This window comes from Aristolochia californica, unplaced genomic scaffold, assembly GCF_029961685.1.
Source record: "Aristolochia californica isolate CCGP_79_NKW_82.1479 unplaced genomic scaffold, dmAriCali1.0.hap1 SCAF_9, whole genome shotgun sequence".
NCBI lineage: Eukaryota > Viridiplantae > Streptophyta > Magnoliopsida > Piperales > Aristolochiaceae > Aristolochia > Aristolochia californica.
This window is the reverse complement of record NW_027182290.1, coordinates 36,051,040-36,072,004: the sequence shown is the minus strand read 5'-3', so window position 1 is coordinate 36,072,004 and position 20,965 is coordinate 36,051,040. Positions and strand designations below refer to the sequence as shown.

The window sequence follows — 20,965 nt, the reverse complement described above, 5'->3', positions numbered from 1 at the left end:
TATCTCCTTTTGTTTCTAAGATTTCTTGCTGCTCATGGGATCCATCAAATACACAATTCACCTCTATGTTCTGTTCAAACTCATCCCAATCATTTGAACCAAAAACCACAGTAGACGTTATAAGAAGCGGGTTTTCATCCCTAACCTTAGTTTCTTTCAAATAACGTAAGTATCTCCTTTCATATTCATGACTTCTGTCTTCCTCATCTGTACCAGAGTCAATCACAGACTCATCATCAGGTTGTTCATGCTCACGTGGAGTTTCTCTGACTATCACAGGAACTGCTTTGGCTTCCTCACTTTGTAGTTGAACTTGATTATAGCTAACACCTTGCAAGCACATACTTAAATTATGACCATCTCTGTCAGGGACAGATTTAATATTCGCCTCACATGAATTGGTTATAGGGTGATAGTTTTCATCAACAACATATGACAAGTGGAATGGGTTTCCATCAGTAGGTGATAACAAAACTTTTCTGTCATATTCTGCACAAGGATTGTGACCCAACAAAGTATTTTCAGTCTTGATCTGCAAAAAGTGTAACTTAGTTTGAACATTTGATTTGATGAATTTCTCATCCAAACAATTTTCTTTAAGATCCTTTGTTAAGCACCTAGCCAATACTACCCAAAAGATCGGCCTGTTAGGAGCGGAAGACATAGGTACTTAACCCAGGCCCATAACTAGGATGTCCCATAACATCACACCCCCCCTTCGCGAGCCGACGACCACAGCGGCACAACGACACAGGCCCGACCCGGGTTTTTATCCTACGACCTACCTGTATTTTAATCCAGCCTTTGCGCGCGATGTAGCGACACTGGCCCGACCCGGGTTTTTATCCTACGGCCTACCAGTATTTAAATCCAGCCTCTGCAGCGTTGCTGGGAATCGAACTCGCGACCGAGGGTCGGCTCTGATACCAAATGTTAAGCACCTAGCCAATACTACCCAAAAGATCGGCCTGTTAGGAGCGGAAGACATAGGTACTTAACCCAGGCCCATAACTAGGATGTCCCATAACATCCTCACATAACAAATTATTGTCAGCGGAAGGCAATCTGTGACCAACTTTAGACATAATCAAGACATCATCGATTTTTTCTTCACTTGTAGGCTCACAAGATAAGCTTAACTGTGGGTTATACTCATTTCCAACACTATATTGTAGCTTCACTCCATCCAAAAGTGCTTCCAACATAGCTTCACCATCAGAAGATTCTGATCGAGATTCAATCCCATTGAATGAGTCATCAAAAAGACCTGCACTTGCATAACTTTTATTTCCAGCATTTCTGTCAATCTTTTGGAAGCCATTGCCATCCAAAAGATGATATTCTCTCCCACGACTAAAATTTTCAAGTGGAAGTGAATCATAACCTAAAAAATCATTATGATCGCCAATAGAACTGTACAAACTCGAAGAGCCTATAACTGAATTTGCACTGCAATACCTCTCAAATTTCGATTCTTCACAAGAAGAGTAATTTGAAAAGGTAGGTGAAACCTCATCATGGCCCACATCCAGTTTCTGACTTATCCAGGGTAAGAAATTGTCAAACTGATCATGAGAGCCAGACTCCAATGGTTCATAAAGTATTTCAGGTATTTCCTCCCCATTAATCATCTGAATTTCCAAAAGGGAGGGAGGGAGCTAAAACAGAAACTTCAGTAGACTCAAGGAAAATGCTACCTTATATTTGCAGATATTCAGTTATCAAAAAATATATTTAAAGATACTCAAAAGAATAAACCCATCACCTAAAAAGATGAAATAGGACCATTCGGAAAAAAGTCTCAGAGTCGGACAGCAACGACTTATATCCCACAAAAACTTACGATAAGTTTTCTTTGCCTGATACGATTAAGGTAAGCAAAACCCAAACAGTGACACAGGAAGTCAAAGGAAATTTTGGGCCCAATAGGAAGCTACTTCAACAACACAAAACCCTTCCCTGCTGATAATCTGTTACCTAAAATAGCTTAAAATTCTTTCAACTGATCCGATCAAATCCATAGAAGCCGGAGTTCCAAAAACATCTTCCAGAAAATACTCTTAAAAGTTAAAAGTACTGAGCTTAGAGGGTATCTAGAAGCTCGCTTTTCGAGTTTCCGTCGAGACTGATGAAACGAGATCAAATGAGATAGCTAAGTGATCTGATTCTGAAAATACCTAAAACTATAACAGGAACAGATTTGTAAGTACTGAATTTGCATGACTATTCGTTACAAGAGCTCCAGGAAGATGATTGTCGTAAAATCTCACGCTCGACTATTCTTGGAGGCAAGAGCCCCAATTCTGGTTTCTTTTGGAAAAATGAAATATGATTTTGCCATGCCTGCATTTTATGTGCCCGGCGAGCGACTACGGCTTTGCCTATTTGAAATTCGCTCGTAGATCTCTGCATTAGGAATTTAAGCGGTTAGGATTCAAAGACAAAAAGCAAATACCACTACTTTCATGTTAATATGGTCAATGTGAAGTATACCCCGAAAGTAACCAAATTGGAAAACACAGTGGAAACAAGAAAACGAGTTATTTTTATAATATACTAAAATAAATAATATATAATAAACCTAAATAAAGTTGGTTATTTTTATAATAAGTAATTTAATGTGATATTAAACTATATTAACATAAGAAAGATAAGGAAATTGAAACCGAATAAGGAGAAATTTTCCAGGGACTCAAGCCGAATAGGGGAAATCGAAGAAAGAGAGAGAAATCGAAGGGGGTTGAAAGGAAGAAGAATGAGAGGATTTGAGACAGTGATAGGTAGGGGTGGCTTCGAACCGAGCCGGCTTGCGAGCGGTTCGATTCCAGCTCGATTCGATTTAGTATACTCAAATCTCGAGCCAAGTTCGAGATCCGGGATTGGCTTGTTTAAATTAACGAGCGGCACAGGATTCGGGGGAGTCGAAACCGGAGCGCCAAGTGGAGCGGGAACGAGAGCGAAGGGAGAAAAATTCTTCCTCCCCTCGTCACCGCTGTTGTGGCTGCCTCTGTCGTCGTCAACGGCTGGTTCGCTAGCCGCCTTTTGCCTTTCCGTCATCGCTCGATTTCTACCCCCTCATCTGCCTTTGATTTTGTTTCCGTCGCCGCCGGCCAGCCGCTTCCGTAGCCACCACCTCCGTCGTAGTCGTTATCTCCGACGAAAGTTCCTCGCCGGCGACATTGGTTCCCTCGGCGTCATTCCTCATCTCGACGGAAAACCAGACTAGCAGAAGCAGAAAAATTGAAATTGAAAATACATTTTAGTAGAAATAAGTTTATAGGGACTATTAGTGTCTCATGTTTTTTTTTAAATATTTTTTAATTGAAAATTCTTATTAAAAAATCATATTATTTTCTGAGTAAGATTTTCTTATCGAGATGGGCAAGACAACCGTATAGAAAATTTTTAAATAAGTATTTGACAGTTGATGTTGTAATACTTTTAGCATGAGGCAATTTTCATAGCAATTTTGTGTTTGACATTTTATTTGATTAAAAATTATCAATAAGTATAGTAATATATTAGATTGATTGTTAATTTTTATTTATTTCCCTAAAATAAGAGGTCAATTTAACTTTCCTAAGAAAATTTTAAAATATTTCTTGTAATTTTCTAATAAGTCATTAATAGTAATAGGATTTTATTTAAAGTTTTTTTTTGAAATATGTATCATAAGAAAAACATTTTTAGTTTTTCCTAAAATATAAATTTTCAACTAGGGGCACTAAGGAGGCCATAGTAAATTTATGGCCAGACTCAAAATTACAAAATAAGCTAGACAACATTTGGAATAAAAAAGATTAATATTGGTGCGTTCTAATCTATTATTGAAATTCAATCTTGAACTTCTCCTATCATTTTTTTAAATGTATGCATAACTTTATATATAATTTATTTGACATATATTTTATATAGAGTATTAAATGTAGGTTAAGCTCGAACTTAGCTAGAGCTTGAGCTCGGACTCTTTTAAAATTATTAGGCTCGAGTTCGATTACAATTTTAAGTTTGAGGCTAGGGTCGATCGAGCTCAAGTTCAAAATATTTAAATCAAACTCAGCTTAAACAAGGTTCAGATTCAATTGGATTCGATGCCACCCTTATACCCAATTTTAAGTAGAGGTCATTCCCAATTTTATGTAAAATGTATGTATAATTTTATATATAATTTATTTGACATGTATTTTTTAAAATATTTTAAATATATATTGGAGCATGAAACTCTAGAATTATATTTTTTGAAAATTTTTAAATGAATATTGAAGTTTGAACTCGTTCGAGCTCAACTTGAACACGAGTTAAAATTATAGCTCGGAATATTTAAATCAAGCTCTCGGCTCAGCTCGGCTCAATGCCACCCCTTCCCGACGTCTAGTGCTATAGCAAGTTTTTACCAGATTCCTTAGTCTCGTGCTTCTTGACCTTCTTGACCTGTAGAGGCCTCCAGTAGAACTTGTTCAACGCTTTCATAGGAATTAATATAGAAGACAGTCTGCGTAATCACACAGAGCATCAGAAAAAGAATGAAAATAAAAGAAAAAGGAGTCACTAAAGGTGGTAAGGAACCAGCTTCATAAGCAAGTAAACGAATTACAAAAAAAAGCTATCAAACAACTAAATAGTAAAGTTAACAAAAACCTCCTAGACGCATGTGAAAAGAGAACCAAAAAGAAATTCCTTAACCAGTTAGAGAAAAGAAGTAGATTCTCTGAGCTTCCACCCTTACACCACTGCCACTTCTGATTGTCTTCCTCACTTGATTCACTGCAGCTACAAGAGCTGAAGCCCAATCTACCAGGAAAAAAAAAACAAAACCTCACTCGGTGTCGGTCTACGGTAATCATGGTTAATCATCTTCTCTGTCGAGTATTTTCCTTCTGGGTCATCTTTCATATTCAAGCAATTCCAATTGCCAGCGGCAGAGCTATCAACACTTGCAGATCTTACTGCGGAAATCTCACCATTGACTACCCATTTGGTCTTCAATACGGCTGCGGTCACGGCGGCTTCCGGGATCTCCTCTTCTGTGTCAACGATGTGCTGATGTTCCATATCAGCTCCGGCTCGTATCGGGTCATGGACATCGACTACGCCTTCCGAGCGCTGACCCTCCACGATTCCGACATGTCGACGTGCGACAGGATCGTGCGCGACAAGGGCAACGGCTTCGTGGTCGAGCCGTGGAGGGCCAACTACCTGTCGCCGACGCCGGACAACCTCTTCATGCTGCTCGGATGCCGGGCGGAGTCCCCTCTGTTCCAGGGCTTCCCCGGAAAGCACCTTCCCTGCCGGAACGTGTCCGGCCTGGCCTGCGACGACTACCTCGACTGCCCTGCCTGGGACGCCTGGCCCAAGCGCAACCCCGCGTACGGGTCCGGCCCCCCGGAGTGCTGCGGCGTCCCCTTCGAGGCCATCCGTGCGATCAATCTCACCCACCTCGAGTGCCGCGGATACAGCAGTGCGTACAGCGTTGCACCTGTGAAGGTGAAGGGTCCTGCCCAGTGGACGTACGGGATGCGGGTGAACTACAACGTGCCCGGAGAGTTGTGTCGAGACTGCGAAGCCACCGGCGGCACCTGCGGCTACGACGGGGTGGCTTACCAGGATTTATGTCTCTGCGATGGGTGGAATTCCACTTCAAATTGCGAAACAGGTTGAGCATTTTCCTAGCTGCAAGAGCTCCTCTATTGACACGATTAACACCAAAATAACAACAAATTCGAATCTTCTGTTACAAGCAGGAAGGTCGCCGGGCACTAGTATTCTGAATACGAATCGTTCTTTGTCCTCTCTGGTACAAACACTAGCAGGTACGTTTCTGCTTTAATCGACACTATCTATTATTTCTGAAAGAAAACCCAGAATGGGAATCCAGTTTTTGATGAATGGGAATTCGCACTGATTTCAGGACTGCTGTTCGCCTCTGTGATACTCTAGTGGATTACCGACGATTTTACCATGGAGTGTGCGAGAAGAAATGTAGTGGCTTCCTCGGGGTCGAGTCATTATTTTTGTTTCCCTTTTTTGTAACAGAAATGTGAGACATTTTTATATTTTGGTGCACCCTTTTTTTTTTTTTTTTCTATCAAATTTACCTTATTTATGACTTAAATTTTGATTTTTTTCTTATTCTATATTATTTATTATCATATGCATTCAAGTTGACAATATTTTATATTTATATTTTTACTAATTTTTAAGAATAAAAAATTACTATTATAAATATAATTAGATTGATAGCCTTTTTTGTAAGAAGGAAAGTTTATGTGCATCTTATCTTTAATAAAATTTAAAATTCAGAAAATTTTAAAATAATGATTTAAAAAAGTATTTTTTTTCAGTAAAAGCAGTGATTTTGACAAAAAAAATTTAAAGCATAAATTTTATTATTATTATTATAAATATAATTAGATTGATAGCCTTTTTTGTAAGGAGGAAAGTTTATGTGCGTATGATCTTTCCTGCCGATTACAAATCTAGATATAACATTGTTGTTTGAATGTCTGAATAACAAATAAATATGGGCACGTAATTACTTATTCAACGGGGGATGAAAAGTAATTAAAACTATTGTGGTTTCCATTCTTTCTCAACGGTCATCTTAAAAAAAAAACATGTGATTTAAAAAAAAGCGTTTATAATAAAAATAAAATTTAAAAACAGTAAATTTAAAAATAATGATTTAAAAAAGTTTTTTTTTTGCAATAAAAGCAGTGATTTGAAAAAAAATAAAAGCAATTTTTGTAATAAAAAATAAATAATAAAAGTTGTGATTTTAGAAAATAGGGAATTTAAAAATTTGTGATATGAAAAAATAATTCTTTTGTAGTAAAAAATAGTGATTTTTAAAAATCAGCGATTTTATAATAAAAAGTATTGTTTTATAATAAAATTAATGATTTAAAAAAATACTTTTTATAATAAAAATACTAATTTAACTATAAAAACCAACGATTTTCTTGAAAATTCATTGTTTGTAAAAAGAAAAAAAAAGTAGTGAATCAAGTGTTAAAAAAAACTTTTGGTCTTGTCCAAAGGAATCGATCAATTAATAAAAAATTTATTATTTTTCACATAAAATCACTATTTTAGGAATATAAAATCGTTGTTCATGATTTAAAAAAAGAAAAGTGCTGTGTGTCGAACCCGACCAACAATGAGGTTCGGATATGATCCGATTACCCTCGTTTCCATTTTCATCTCACAACATATTTAATAAATTATTAAAGAGGACAACGATACTTACGGTTATAAACGGTAACCGACTCCGGCCACATTTATCAGGGGCTACGTGCAGCAGAATCCTGAATCCCGAATAATCCGGGAGAGTCTCGGGTCCAATGGTCGTGTCCGAAGTCCGAACACCAACAGATGCGAGAGGTATAAGGTTCGAGAATCGAGACTCTCTCGCCTGCATTAACTAACCTTCCTCTGTTCCCTCCTCCCATTAACTAACCTTCACACCACCTCTCAAGGACATTGTTCTTCACCATAAATAGAGGAACCTTTCGCTCTTCCTCCACCCACAGCTCTTCGCAGTCTAGCACATTTCTGCAGGTTTGCTTTTTCTCATCCATCTCCTGCATTTCTAGCAACTTCGGTCTTCGTAACCGTAACAGTACTCTTATTTCGTCATCTTGGATTTTTTTTTTTTTGGTTTTAAATCTTCTAAATTTTCGACTTCTCAGATCAAAAGCAAAAATTGTTTCTTTATTTTAAAATATTGTGTTTTGGACTGTATATTTATGATTTTTATTTACTTATTTATTTTTTTGGTTGGCCATGCTTCTTGGAAGTGTTTGTAATGGATCTAAGGTGTATTTTGAATGAAAGCATTGCTTGAAGCAGGTGAAGATGGCGAGGAAGAAGATCAGAGAGTATGACTCGAAACGATTATTAAAGGAGCATTTGAAGAGGCTTTCAGACATCCAACTTGACTTCAAATCAGCCCAAGTATGTTATTTTTTTTTTCTTCCAGATCTATTTTGAAGTTTTAGGCACTCCGATTATCGTTTTCACGGAATGATTTGATAGTGGTAAATTACCAAACTATCTATCTTGATAATCTAATAGATGTCATGAAGCCTGTGTAATCGTCAGCTGTTCTATCAGTTACTTTTTTGACGCAAAAATGCATTGGAAGCATATATGCAATGTTTTAGTGAACTTTCTGGGAATCGTTTTGGTCTACATCATGTCCATATTATTGGAATGGGCCATGTACATTTTCGTTTAATATCTATTATGAGCCCAGGATATTTTCTTTCAAACTCTCGCAGGTTATAGCTATACGAAGTTATTAGTGTATCGATTTTTATTATTCTACTGCTCAGGCATTTTATCTCCTGAAACGTGCAGTCTGCCTAGTTATAAAAATGTCAATTATGAGTGGATTGTCTCTGCAATATTTTTTAACAACAAGATGATAACTCTTTGTAAGTAAATAAACTCTCCGTAAGTAAATGAAAACCGAGTGAAATAGCTCTTAAAGATTATTTTTATTCTTGGTTTGGTTTCTGAGATTCCTAAACAATGCACAAGTAGGAAATGTAATGTCTAAGCTTTTGGGTTATTATCAAAAGCACAAATATTTTGGAACTCTCCATTTAACTCTTAAAAAGATATTGATTAACTCAATTTCATGATTTTATTTGATACAACCTCTTAGGTCACAGAATCAACAGACTTCAATGAGCTAGCTGATAAAGAACCGTGGCTTTCGTCTGAGAGACTTGTTGTGAAGCCTGACATGCTGTTTGGTAAGCGAGGAAAGAGCGGCTTGGTGAGCTTAAATATGGATTTGTCTGAGGTTACCAACTTTGTGAAGGAGCGTCTTGGGAAAGAGGTACTCCGGGCTTAACAGCTAGTTGATTTTCACAAGTTGTATGTGTTGTATGTTGTAAAAATCATTATCAGAATCTTGGTACCATGAGATTTATTTCTTATTTCTTTTTTTCTTTTGGCGAGTTCACAGGTAGAGATGGGGGGTTTGAGGGGACCCATCACCACATTCATTGTTGAACCATTTGTTCCTCACACCGAGGAATTTTACCTTTCTGTTGTTTCAGAGAGACTTGGGAATAGCATCAGCTTTTCTGATTCTGGCGGCATTGAGATTGAAGAGAATTGGGATAAGGCACTCTATCTCTAGTTCCCTCTTTCTGAGAGATGCAATTCTCTTTGTTGGACATAGAGTCTTGACCCAAAATGAGCTTTCTTATCCAGATACTGAATAGTTTCTTACTACGTTCAGGTAAAAACCATATTTGTTCCAACTGAGGTGTCTTTTACATCAGAAGTCTGTGCTCCTCTAGTTGCAACACTTGCTTTGGAGGTAACCTATACTGTGTCAGAACAACTCAACTAGCTTGCTCCAAATTTTAGAGAAAGCAGATACGGAGAATATATAAACTCATCATTCTCATTTTTGTTTATTCACCATTCAAAAAAAGAAAGATACAGTTTTGTTGTTCTCCCCTTTGCTCCTAGTGACATTCAAGACATTGAAGATTAAATTTTGGTAATGCTTATTTCTATTTCAGGTTAAAGAAGTAGTCAAGGAATTCATCATAGCAGTTTATGCTCTGTTTTTAGGTATCTGAGACCCCTGGATGTGATAGTTTTACTTGTTTTCAGAGTTTAATTTCCTGAACTTTCTATGCTCTATGCTACAGTCTTTAACCTCAAGTGTTGCTTCCTGCCCCAGATCTTGACTTCACTTTCTTAGAGATGAATCCTTTTACCCTGGTCAACGGGAAGCCATATCCTCTGGATATGAGAGGGGAGCTAGATGACACTGCTGCATTCAAGAACTTTAAGAAGTATTATTTCTTATAAACGAGTGACAGCTATTTCTTTCACTGCTAAGTTACAACCGCAGTATTTGTTCCATTCATATTCTTTAACTATGATTATTTTTGTTTGTCCAAATGATTTATTACTGTAGGTGGGGTAATGTTGACTTCCCCCTGCCATTTGGTAGAGTTATGAGTTCTTCAGAAAGTTTTATCCATCAACTGGATGAGAAGGTATGTGTTTTTCTTGGCTATTTTGAGTTCACTCAATGACTTTGGAATATGAGAAGAAATGGTTGCTTTGGATACAACTCTTGAATGTATACTAAGGAACATGGACATGCTAGAGCATTAGCTTAATTAAGCAGTTATATTGATCTATGCTAGTTACCATTTTGCAAGTGGAACCCTCTTTGCAAAAAATTGATTGAACAACTGTCAGATCAAAAATTTAGCTTTTGTTGTGTTATATTTCATAATGATTTGGCTGTCATCATGGATTGTTCCAACGGTTTCTAATCTCTTTCTTCGTAGACAAGTGCATCTCTGAAGTTTACCGTTTTGAACCCAAAAGGACGGATTTGGACAATGGTAGCTGGAGGTGGCGCAAGTGTCATTTATGCAGATACAGTATATTGCTTGCTTGTCTTCACATCCTTCTACTCTTTTAATTTCATTAATCATGTGGTTGCTAATCACTTGCATGACTTGTAACATGTGGCAATGCTGTGCTATTATCAGGTGGGAGATCTTGGCTTTGCTTCTGAGCTTGGCAACTATGCAGAATATAGTGGAGCTCCAAAAGAAGAAGAGGTGTTAAACTATGCTAGAGTTGTATTGGATGTGAGAACCCTTCCTCGCCTCTTTCTTGTTAGCTATGTCTCGTGAATTTATTTTGTCAAACTCGGATCACCTCCTGCTGTACTGGGTTCTTTTACAAATTTCTCTCACTGAATAGATACCTTTGAAATCATTAATTTGACAGTGTGCAACTGCAAATCCTGACGGGCAGAAAAGAGCTCTTGTGATTGGAGGGGGAATAGCCAACTTCACTGATGTTGCTGCTACATTTAGTGGAATCATTCGAGCATTAAAAGAGAAGGTACATGTGCATTTTTTAAAATTAGCTTCTCATTTCTTGCCTCCCAAAGTTTCTCATTCGCCTTGACATTGTTTATGGCAGGAGGCAAAGCTTAAAGCAGCACAAATGCACATATATGTACGAAGAGGCGGTCCAAATTATCAAAGGGGACTCGCCAAAATGAGAGTTCTTGGTGAGGAAATTGGGATTCCTCTCGAGGTGAGAACCAATCTTCCTCAAAATAGGTTGACACGAAATCATGCCCTTCCCAATGCCACTTTCCCCAAGTCCACACTCTTATTTCGGTTGCCTGAACCCTTGATTGCTGTCCTTCCTCTCCTTCACTTTGAAAACGTCTCTTTTGCAGGTTTACGGACCTGAAGCGACAATGACTGGTATCTGCAAGCAGGCAATTGATTGCATAACAGCCAGCGCGTAGGTCCAGCCTCCAGGACAATGATTAATTATTCCTGAATTACCGAATAAAATGGCAACAGCCAGATCCTTTGTTGCCAGTTCTAATTTATATCTGCCAACTTTCTGTATACCTTTTTAAGTCCGTAATTGCTTAAGCCATAATTTGTAGTATTTTAACAGAAGTTTTATGCCCATATATGGATCTATACTTTAATTGTCACCATAAACAAATTTTATGGATAATCAAGGGGTAATGTAAGTATTAAATTATTTTTAAATATTATTTTATGTTTAATAAAATTTTATTTATTTAAAGATAGAGAGGCCTACCACCTTCCCTTATCTCTTCACATCTTTGGAGAAGTGGACCCTCTCAGTTCAAATGTTTTGTAAGACCAAGAAGACCCACAATTCACCACCTTATTTTTTTCCATTTTGTTATTAACAATTGTAATGGAAAATATACATTGGTAAGGCAGGCTCGCTCCGTTGACGTTACTAGAAGGCATTTAGTGCTGAAGTTTTAGGTCTTGTGAGTAATTAGTCTTTAATTCTATTTGTTTGTACACGCTTTCAAATATTCATCTGTGTCATGCAAATTTAACAATCCAAACACACTCACAAATAACAAAGTGTACATGGAGCAGTGGACCATTTGGACAACCTTTGGCCGGTTGAATAGTTATACTCCTAGAATTTTCCTTTGGAGCTTTTAGAGTTGTAAGACATTCTAAATGTATATCATTAATATATCATAGAACTCAATGGTAGGGGTGGTATCGAATCAAGCCAGTTTGCAAGCGGCTCAAGCTCGACTTGATTTTATTTGGTTTATCTGGATTTCGAACCCAAATCTGACTCGTTTAAGTTAACGATTCGGGCTCGACCGAACCATCGTTCGGTTCCAAAGCTCGTGAGCCGGCTCGTTAACTTAATGAGGGCCCGAGCGCTGAGGCGGGAGGTGTCGTCGACTCTTCGAGTTCGAGACTTTGACTCTTCGTCTTTCGTTCTCTACTTCTCAGGAATCAGGGAGCAAAAATGGGGATTTGGGGGGAAGATTGATTTCGCCTTCTTATTTTTCATTCTTCTTCTTCGATTTTTTATTCTCAGTCTCTGATTTCTTACTCACAATCTCGGATTTCTTCTTCTTCAATTTTTTCCGTCATGTTGCTGTGATTTTCGAAGAAGAAAGCAAACAAGACACAAGAATGTCCTTATCTCCTTCTCTTGGAAATGAAAGGTCCACACCACCTCTTCATAGATGAACTTATCCCAAGACCATCTCATCAAATTTAGATTAATCTTTATTTTTTAAAAGTAGTACAAAACCATTCTTAAATCAACAATATTTTTTTACTTGAAACAAATTATTTAACTCAAGAATATAAAAATATTTCTATCTTTTCCATGATAAAAGTAATTGCAATTTCAAATTAGATACTATTGCAATATCTTTTATTTTTTATTTTTGTTGAATCCATGTAATATATGGGGGCGTTTGCCAATAAATATTATTATTAATTTAAACTTATTATCTATCTATTATTGATTATCGATCCATCAAACACGACTACAAAGTTTAGGGTGATAAAAATCCAAAATTAATACACGTTATAAAAAATAGGTCTAGTTACACAATAATAATTATAAAGGGTAGGTACAACATTTAATCATTAGTTCTTATGATTAATCAAAGTTATGTCACATTGTCGCCCTCCCCACGCCCTGTCCTGCATAGCATGTGAACTTACATGTGCAAATTTTTTTATTATAAATACTATCATAACATGATTCAAAGAAAAAACGAAAAAAATGGGCATGCGATTAAGTCATCCAGAATCATTTTTCTTAAATTTTTTCTTTGTCTCGATGATTTGGTTTTTCGATCATTGAATCAAAACGATATGATTGAATACAAATGGATAAAACTAATGTTGCTTTTCAAATGAGTGTTTTTGTGTTTGATTATTGAATAAAGTTTATACATAATTATGCAGCTTTTATGAATAGTTTTATGCAAGGTTAATAAACAGATGTTATGCCCAATTTTATGTAAAATGTATATGCATAATTTTATATATAATTTATCTGATATGTATTTTACGTAAAATTTTAAATATAAGTTGGAGCTCGAACTCGGTTAAAATAATTTGGTCTCAAACTAAGTTGGAGCTCGAACTCAGTTAAAATAATTGGGCTTAGCTCAAACTCAAGTTTTTTTTATGCCCAATGCAACTTCATGGATCATGAGTTCATCTATTGTGGAAGAAGAAACTCTAGAAAGAATTTTGAAGGAAGAGAAGCGATGAACCGACAAATAAAGGGGCTGTTGTCAATGCTGGAAGATTGAATTATGGTTGTGAATGAAGAGTATGAAAAAGAAGAACAGATCATAATCGAAAATTTGTCATGTTACCGAATTAATTATTTATCAGTGGCTAATTACATAATATAATTTATATTTACCAAACTATCTCATTCAACTCTCCGTCAAAGATCAAATATCATTCGATCACAATCAACTACCAACCTGGTACAGACCATATTCATGGTTCAGAAGAACTCAAGCGATGCACAAGTGAGTAGACGAAACGATAATATCCTGCTTCGTGATTCTGAGATCTGCACAAGTGGCGAGGGTTTCCTGTTCCAGTCTCTTTCGACAAGGCGATATCGTGAAGAAGAACAGATCATTTCTTTAAAATCTCGTTTTCGAAGCTCAGTCGCGTACCCAGAAATTTCCTACATTTATGTTTACGTTCTTTTCAATCCATTTCACTTAGCTATCATCGTCAAAGTCTTCAAATCAAGTGGCCTTAGTGATGGGTCTGCTGTACTTGTTCTTCAGATTCAGTGTTCTTCGATCATATAATCGGTTCTTTGAGAAAATTGGATAATGGAATTGACAACTTGGAGAGAATTATAAGCTTCACCTCAGGTACCGTTAGTGCACCCCGAGGGAAAGTGAATGATTCTTTTGAGAAAATTGGATCACTCTGGTCTTCCTAAATTTGATATATGATACTTTGAGATATCAAATATGATCCACTAAATTTTTAATTTACGTGGAGGTGGTAGATTCAATCAAAGTTAATAATTAGGTTTAAATAAATCTTAGTTATTGACAAAAAATATGTTAAATTATTTTAAAAATAATAATGAAATACAATCATGTAATATGAATTCCAATGTTAACTATTACATAGATATGCCATGAATAAGAGTTTAGACATCGTTACTAGCTTTTATTCTGTATCAAGACCCTTGCATATTCCAATGTGAATATCTCCTTAAATATCGATCAGATTGATATGAATTTTTTTTCCTTCTAAAACTAGACTTCAATACTATTCACATAGGTATAATTTATGTTTATAAAATATACTTCTAAAAAGAATCAAATAGGTTTTGGAATCTATAATCTGGCCGAACTAAGTATTTTTTCTACTTTGGGCAGCGACCATTGACTCTTCCAAGATCGATGTCTCCCTCTAGAAAACTCAGATCGAGAATTAGTTGAATAATTAAGAATAGACTTACATATTTTTTTTTTGAATTTATAATTCACCCTGTAAGGTCTCCTTCTTGATGACATAAGCCAGCTCGAAAGTTGATGCTGCTCAAACCTCTCTTACAATCCGACCTTTGCTGCTTCAAATATTAATTTATATTTATAGAAAACTCCGATTACTAAAATTCATTTTGCGTTAGAAAGTGGACTCGAATATATTTCCTTAAATATATATTACGCAATATTAAAAGCTCGTTATAAATGTGAAAATGTAAAGCAAACTACAAGTATATGGACTAAAAAGAGAAAAAAAATATAGATACGAACCTAAACTACTAGAGATAATATATCAGAAAAAGATCACATCATCTTTGTGGGTGGACCGAGTCAACTCACAAAACCTTCTTTGATAATATGTTGAATTTTTTAAAAAGAGAAAAATTTCATTGACTTAATGTAATATGAAAATATGATCCCCTATTTATAATAAAGAAAAGTAGGAAAGTCCAATTACAATTAAACTAACTTTGTCCCAAACTCTAACACTTAAATATAAGTCATAGTATAATTAAATAGTTCAACATAAATAGAGGACATATATAAGTACAACACCTTTAAATTGAGACTTTTCTGTGAGACTCCTATAAAACTCCACCATATTATTTCTAGTTCTGTGAGACTTCTCTTAAACACTTTTCTTTCTATTTAGTAACACCAAAACCAGTATAAGGTGCCTTTTCTTTTTATTTAATGATCAAGAGAAATTTGGATTCAGAATGAGATATAGACTACGATTTTATGGAGTGTATGGCCTGAAGAAGGGTAAGCAAAAGCAACCCAGTTGCTGCTAAAAATGATATCCACTACCAAGGGATTCCAAAATAATTGCGCAACAGCTTAACCTCCCATTGACGCTAATCAGTATTGTAGTACCTAATTAGGTCATTCGTCACCTGAGAAAACCAGCCACTATGAAATGAGATGAAGACTCCCCTGCTCATCTGGTTGAAGAGCTCTACAACTTCCTCATTGCTCCCCTGCCCTTGCGCAAGAATCCCCTCCTTGTGCAGCACCTCGACGTCCTCTGATGTGTTCACTAGATAATCTATGAAGGTTGCGTAGACCGTGAAGTTTATCCCATTTGTAGGACGACTTTGTTCAAACGCGATAAGGTTTCAGAACACGATATCGATCAAGTCACCAATGAACAAATAGGAAATTTTCATCTTTCCCTTGCTGAATTTAATGTCGAGAGAGTTTGCCCCTTGTTTTTTTTTTAACTTAACACCGACTTCTTGGAGTCATTTTGTGGGACCATTTTCACGGGATTCAGCTTGACATTTTTGGTTTTGTAACAGATTGGAAGCAACGGGCCGGAGGATAATAGTTCCATATCCTTGATGACATGTGTTGAACATATAACTCATATAATATAAGGTTGGGAGGACATTAATGTACATAGGTATTTATATCTTTTTTATATAAATACTTATAGGGTTTAATATTATATAAAGATTATGTAACCCTGATTATCATTAGTGAAAGATTTATCCCTGTCGCTCAAGTGGATATAGAATCAACTAGACCACCGTAAATTGGTCTATCTGTCATTAAATTTTTTTTAACTCCGTCAACAATTGGTATCAAAGTATCAAGAGGTTTTCCGGATTAACTTTCTGTTTCTGAACTACAGAAACGTAAAAAAAATTAGCTCACGCAAAGGAAGGCCTCGACCTCGCTCTTGGACGAGGTTCACAGAAGCGGTGGGGTCGCAATGAGACGAGGCGGGGCCGCAAGGAGACGAGGTCGCAGTGAGGCTCGGCAACAATCTACGACGCTGCTGCCAGGGACGATGACGGAACGAGGAGAGGGATCGTTGCGCAGGAGAGGGACTGTCGGCAGGAGAGGGAACGTCGTGCGGGATCTCTGTGGCTCGGCGACAGAAAAAAAAAAACCTCTACGACATCACTAACGGAGATGGGTCGCCAGAGACTACGGGAGGCATAGGGCCTGTTAGAATTATGGTTTCAAATAGATAATTTATAAAATAAATTAACATGATATTAAAGGCGTGGGGCCCACTTCTAGATGTTGTCATTGGATGTTCAGTACAGGGAATAATGGCCAGCACATCCCCCTGTAGAGGTAGATTAAATGGGTACATTGACTTAGTGGACACATCCCTTGGGACTAAGGAGATATGTCTCTCTTGAGGGGATGTATCCCTCCTGAGAGGATATATCTCTTCTAAGAGGATGTGTCCTTATGAAAAGTCATTAGTGCACCCTTTGAAATTCTATATAAACCTCCATGGTCTTACAAGTGAGGCTAAGGCTATATGCACACCCAGTCTGGCTGAAAGGGAGCAAGCTTATCACTTGTAAACGAAGTATAAAAGATTATCTTGTGCACTTCAAGTTCTGTTTATATTCTTCAAGATGAAAGGTACGCTCTCTTTATTCTTCTTATTTCAATTCTATGATATATGTATGGTTTTTATGATAATGAAATTATGGATGATTTAATATCTATTTTCTATGATGTTTATATTATTATTAGACATCAAGTCTAACAAATACAAGTGTATAATGCCTCTGCTGGTATCATAGAGATAGATTATAGGTTTCTATATTTTTCCATAATTTTTTTGGAATTTTTGGCTATTTATTAGTGAATGAAAATAAGCCTAATTTAGGCTTATTAGGTTCTGGCGCCGTAGGCGGGCTTGCTGCTGCACGGGCTACTGTGCGCGGGCCTGCTGCACGGGCTAATGTGCGCGGGCCTTGCTATGTGCGGGTTACTGTGCGTGGGCTGCTGGCCACGGGCCTGCTGGTGCAGGCTTGTGCGGTCCGGGTCGGTGATGACCCAGAATCATGAACCAAACCGGGTTTTTACTAATATAATGAACCAGAATGTGTTTTAAGGGTTTATTATTACCCAGAATTGTATTTTGAATAGGATTTCCATGTTATTTGGCTATTTGAAGTATTTATAATTAGTGTTATTGCATGTCTTGTTATATATTTATGTATTTGTATGTGAAAATTAACTTAATTATATAATTTGCAAAATCCCCAAAGGGTAATGCATTTTGTATAAATTAAATTAATTTTATTTGTGTTTATTTTGGGTATAATTTGTTTTATGAGTTATACTAATTTTATTATATGATTAGCAAAATCCCCAAAGGGTAATGCGAATTGTATAATTAGATTTGTATGTTGTAAATTAATTCATATGAATCCCCAAAGGGTAAGTATGAATTAATTTATTTGCTTGTTTGTTGGTTTGTGATTATTGGTTGTTTATCATGTGTGGAATGATTTGCCTAGTAACTCTCATGAATCCCCAAAGGGTAAATGGGAGTACTAGATGGTTGAAATGATTCTATAATTATGTATGTTCTCCCAAATATTGAAATATTTTCTGGATGACAGGAATATCCAGTAGTGGACATAATTTTGCTGAGTCCCTAAAGAAAAATGTACTTGATGGGACTAATTATGTGAACTGGTCACAACGGGTTGACTTAATGCTACGAGGCTATAGGTTTGATAAGATTATCAAAGTGGATACTCCTCCTCAAAGACCTTCCCAAATAAACTACCCTGATAATCTGAAACAGTATAGGAAGGACCTTAGAAAATTCAAGGAATGGGATAATGCTAATGAAATTTCTAGGTCACATATTCTTGGGGCTCTAAGTGAAACTCTCTTGATGACTTATTTTCATGTCCCCACTACAAAAGAGATTCTCGACCAGATTGAGGCTAAATATGGTAAAAAGTCGTCTACTCACATCAATAACTTATGGCAAAAGTTCACTCGTGCCAAATGGGAAGAAAATGCTGATGTGAGAAAACATGTAAAATGACATGCTTGCCATGGCAGATGAGTTACAATATCATGGTAGACCAATGGATGAAGAAACTAAAGTGGTCACCATTATCAACTCTTTACCCAAATCTCTCAAATATATTCAAGACTTTTATTCTTTGTCCAAGACAAAGTGGACTATATTTGATTTGGTTAATATGATCGACCACCAGTCCGAAAGACTCAATCCAAGTATTGAGTTAAATAAACCTTCACCTAGTGCTAACGTAGTTTTGAAGCCGAAGAAAAAGAATTTTAAGAAGAAGGGAAAGAACTTTCAATTTCAAAACTTCAAGGACAAAAAGGTCAATCAACAAAGGGTTGAAGTACATGCAAATCAACGTGTTTGCTTCTTCTGCAATAAGCCAGGACATATAAAGAAGTATTGTAGGGCTTTGAAAACCATGCAAGAAGGGCAACAGGAGAACACCAGTGAGTCCTTATCTCTTGAAACTTGTACTATTTATATCAAGCCTTTTAGTTGGTGGGCTGATTCTGGTGCAACTGTTCATGTATCGAATGAGTTGCAGGGTTTCAAGGAGCTAAGAAAGATTGAGGACAAAACAAGCTTTATTTACATGGGAAATGATGAAAAGGCCATTGTGGAAGGCGTGGGCACTTACCAGCTAAAGCTTGTTGATAATAAGTTTTTTGATTTAGAAGATTGTCTTTATGCTCCTTCTATGAGAAGAAGTCTATTATCTGTATCTTATCTTGAGAAACTTGGATTTACATTTTACTTTGGCAATGGAAAGTTTCTTATGTTACAAGATGATAAAGTTATTTTGAGAGGTTTTCGAAATTCTGGTCTATATCAATTGCAACTTAGTGGAAATATGGTGTTCAATGTTTCTACTTCTTTGGATATTAAAGAAAATGAATTGTATTTGTGGCATTTACGACTAGGGCATATAAACAAGGATAGAATTACAAAACTTGTGACACAAGGATTATTGAAAAATCTTTCACATAATGATTTTCCTATTTGTGAGTGTTGTATATATGGGAAAATGACAAAGATACCCTTTCCATCCAAAGGCTCAAGAAGTTCTCATGTTTTGGATATTATTCATTCTGATATATGTGGACCTATGAATGTGAAAACTCGTAATGGTCATTCGTATTTTATCACATTTATAGATGATTTCTCAAGATATGGAAGAGTATATTTACTGCATAGAAAAAATGAGGCCTTAGATTATTTCAAAACCTTCAAATTGGAGGTAGAAAATGCCACAGGAAACAAGATCAAAACATTGCACACCGACAGAGGTGGAGAGTATTGTTCGGAGTTATTCTCTGAATTTTGCAAGTCAAACGGGATTATCCATATGTTTAGCATGCCTTATACACCTGAACAGAATAGTATTGCTGAAAGGAGAAATCGAACCTTACTAGAGATGGTAAGATCTATGATGGCACTTGCAAATTTGCCAATATCCTTTTGGGGCGAAGCATTATTGACAGCTACCTATATCTCAAATAGAGTGCCTTCAAAGTCGGTTGAGAAAACACCTTATGAGGTATGGTCAGGCAAAACTCCTAGTCTTAACCATTTTAAAGTATGGGGATGTGTTGCTCATGTTTTAAAACTTGATCCTAAGGACAAATTGAAGGCTAAGACTCGAAGATGTTTATTCGTTGGGTACTCTGAACATTCGAAAGGATATAGGTTATATGATCCCAAGGAGAAGGTGATTATTGAAAGTAGACATGTAAAATTCATTGAGGATAGATTTGATTGTGATGAAGATTTAGGTATGAAGTCTCACTTGGAAGAATGTGTTGAAATGTCTTCTTCTGAATCTCCTTCTAATATAGAGAATTCTACCCAAATGGATATTCGAAGAGGGACTAGAGAAAGAAAACCTAGTCAACTCTTATCATCTTCAGATTTTTATACCTATGCTGGAGAAACTTATGAAAGAACAAAGTTGAATGAAGATGTTACTGATCCTGACACTTACGAGGAAGCACTCCTTGATGTGGATTCCGACAAGTGGAAGTCGGCAATGGAAGAAGAGATGGACTCTATGTATAAAAATGAAGTTTGGAAACTTGTTGATCCTCCTACATCGGTTAAGCCCATTAAGTGCAAGTGGATTTTTACAAGGAAGAGAAATGTTGAAGGGAAAGTTGAAAGATTCAAAGCTCGTCTTGTTGCCAAGGGTTTTACTCAACAATACGGGATTAATTATGATGAAACATTCTCTCCTGTTGCAAGAATACAGTCTATTCGAGCTCTCCTGACATTGGTAGCATATTATGACTATGAGTTGTTCCAAA

The 20,965-nt window shown here is 36.5% G+C and overlaps 2 protein-coding genes across 3 annotated transcripts; both read left to right on the top strand.

The window, feature by feature from the left end:
* The first annotated feature begins 4,663 nt into the window (after positions 1-4,663).
* On the top strand, positions 4,664-6,053 carry LOC137942244 (uncharacterized). Its single transcript, XM_068787969.1, has 3 exons — positions 4,664-5,653; positions 5,742-5,810; positions 5,909-6,053. Exons 1-3 carry the CDS (start codon positions 4,843-4,845, stop codon positions 5,935-5,937), a joined length of 909 nt encoding a protein of 302 aa, XP_068644070.1. The 5' UTR covers positions 4,664-4,842; the 3' UTR covers positions 5,938-6,053.
* A 1,350-nt stretch (positions 6,054-7,403) lies between these two features.
* On the top strand, positions 7,404-11,534 carry LOC137940509 (ATP-citrate synthase alpha chain protein 1-like). Of its 2 annotated transcripts, none has more exons than XM_068785614.1 (13): positions 7,404-7,557; positions 7,849-7,953; positions 8,669-8,845; positions 8,975-9,136; positions 9,254-9,334; positions 9,543-9,594; positions 9,707-9,821; positions 9,947-10,028; positions 10,329-10,424; positions 10,536-10,637; positions 10,780-10,896; positions 10,978-11,094; positions 11,243-11,534. In XM_068785614.1, exons 2-13 carry the CDS (start codon positions 7,855-7,857, stop codon positions 11,312-11,314), a joined length of 1,272 nt encoding a protein of 423 aa, XP_068641715.1. In that variant the 5' UTR covers positions 7,404-7,557; positions 7,849-7,854; the 3' UTR covers positions 11,315-11,534. The 2 variants fall into 2 exon arrangements, with proteins under 2 accessions (XP_068641715.1, XP_068641716.1); XM_068785615.1 differs by having other exon boundaries at positions 7,543-7,557; positions 7,834-7,953.
* The last annotated feature ends 9,431 nt before the right edge of the window (positions 11,535-20,965 follow it).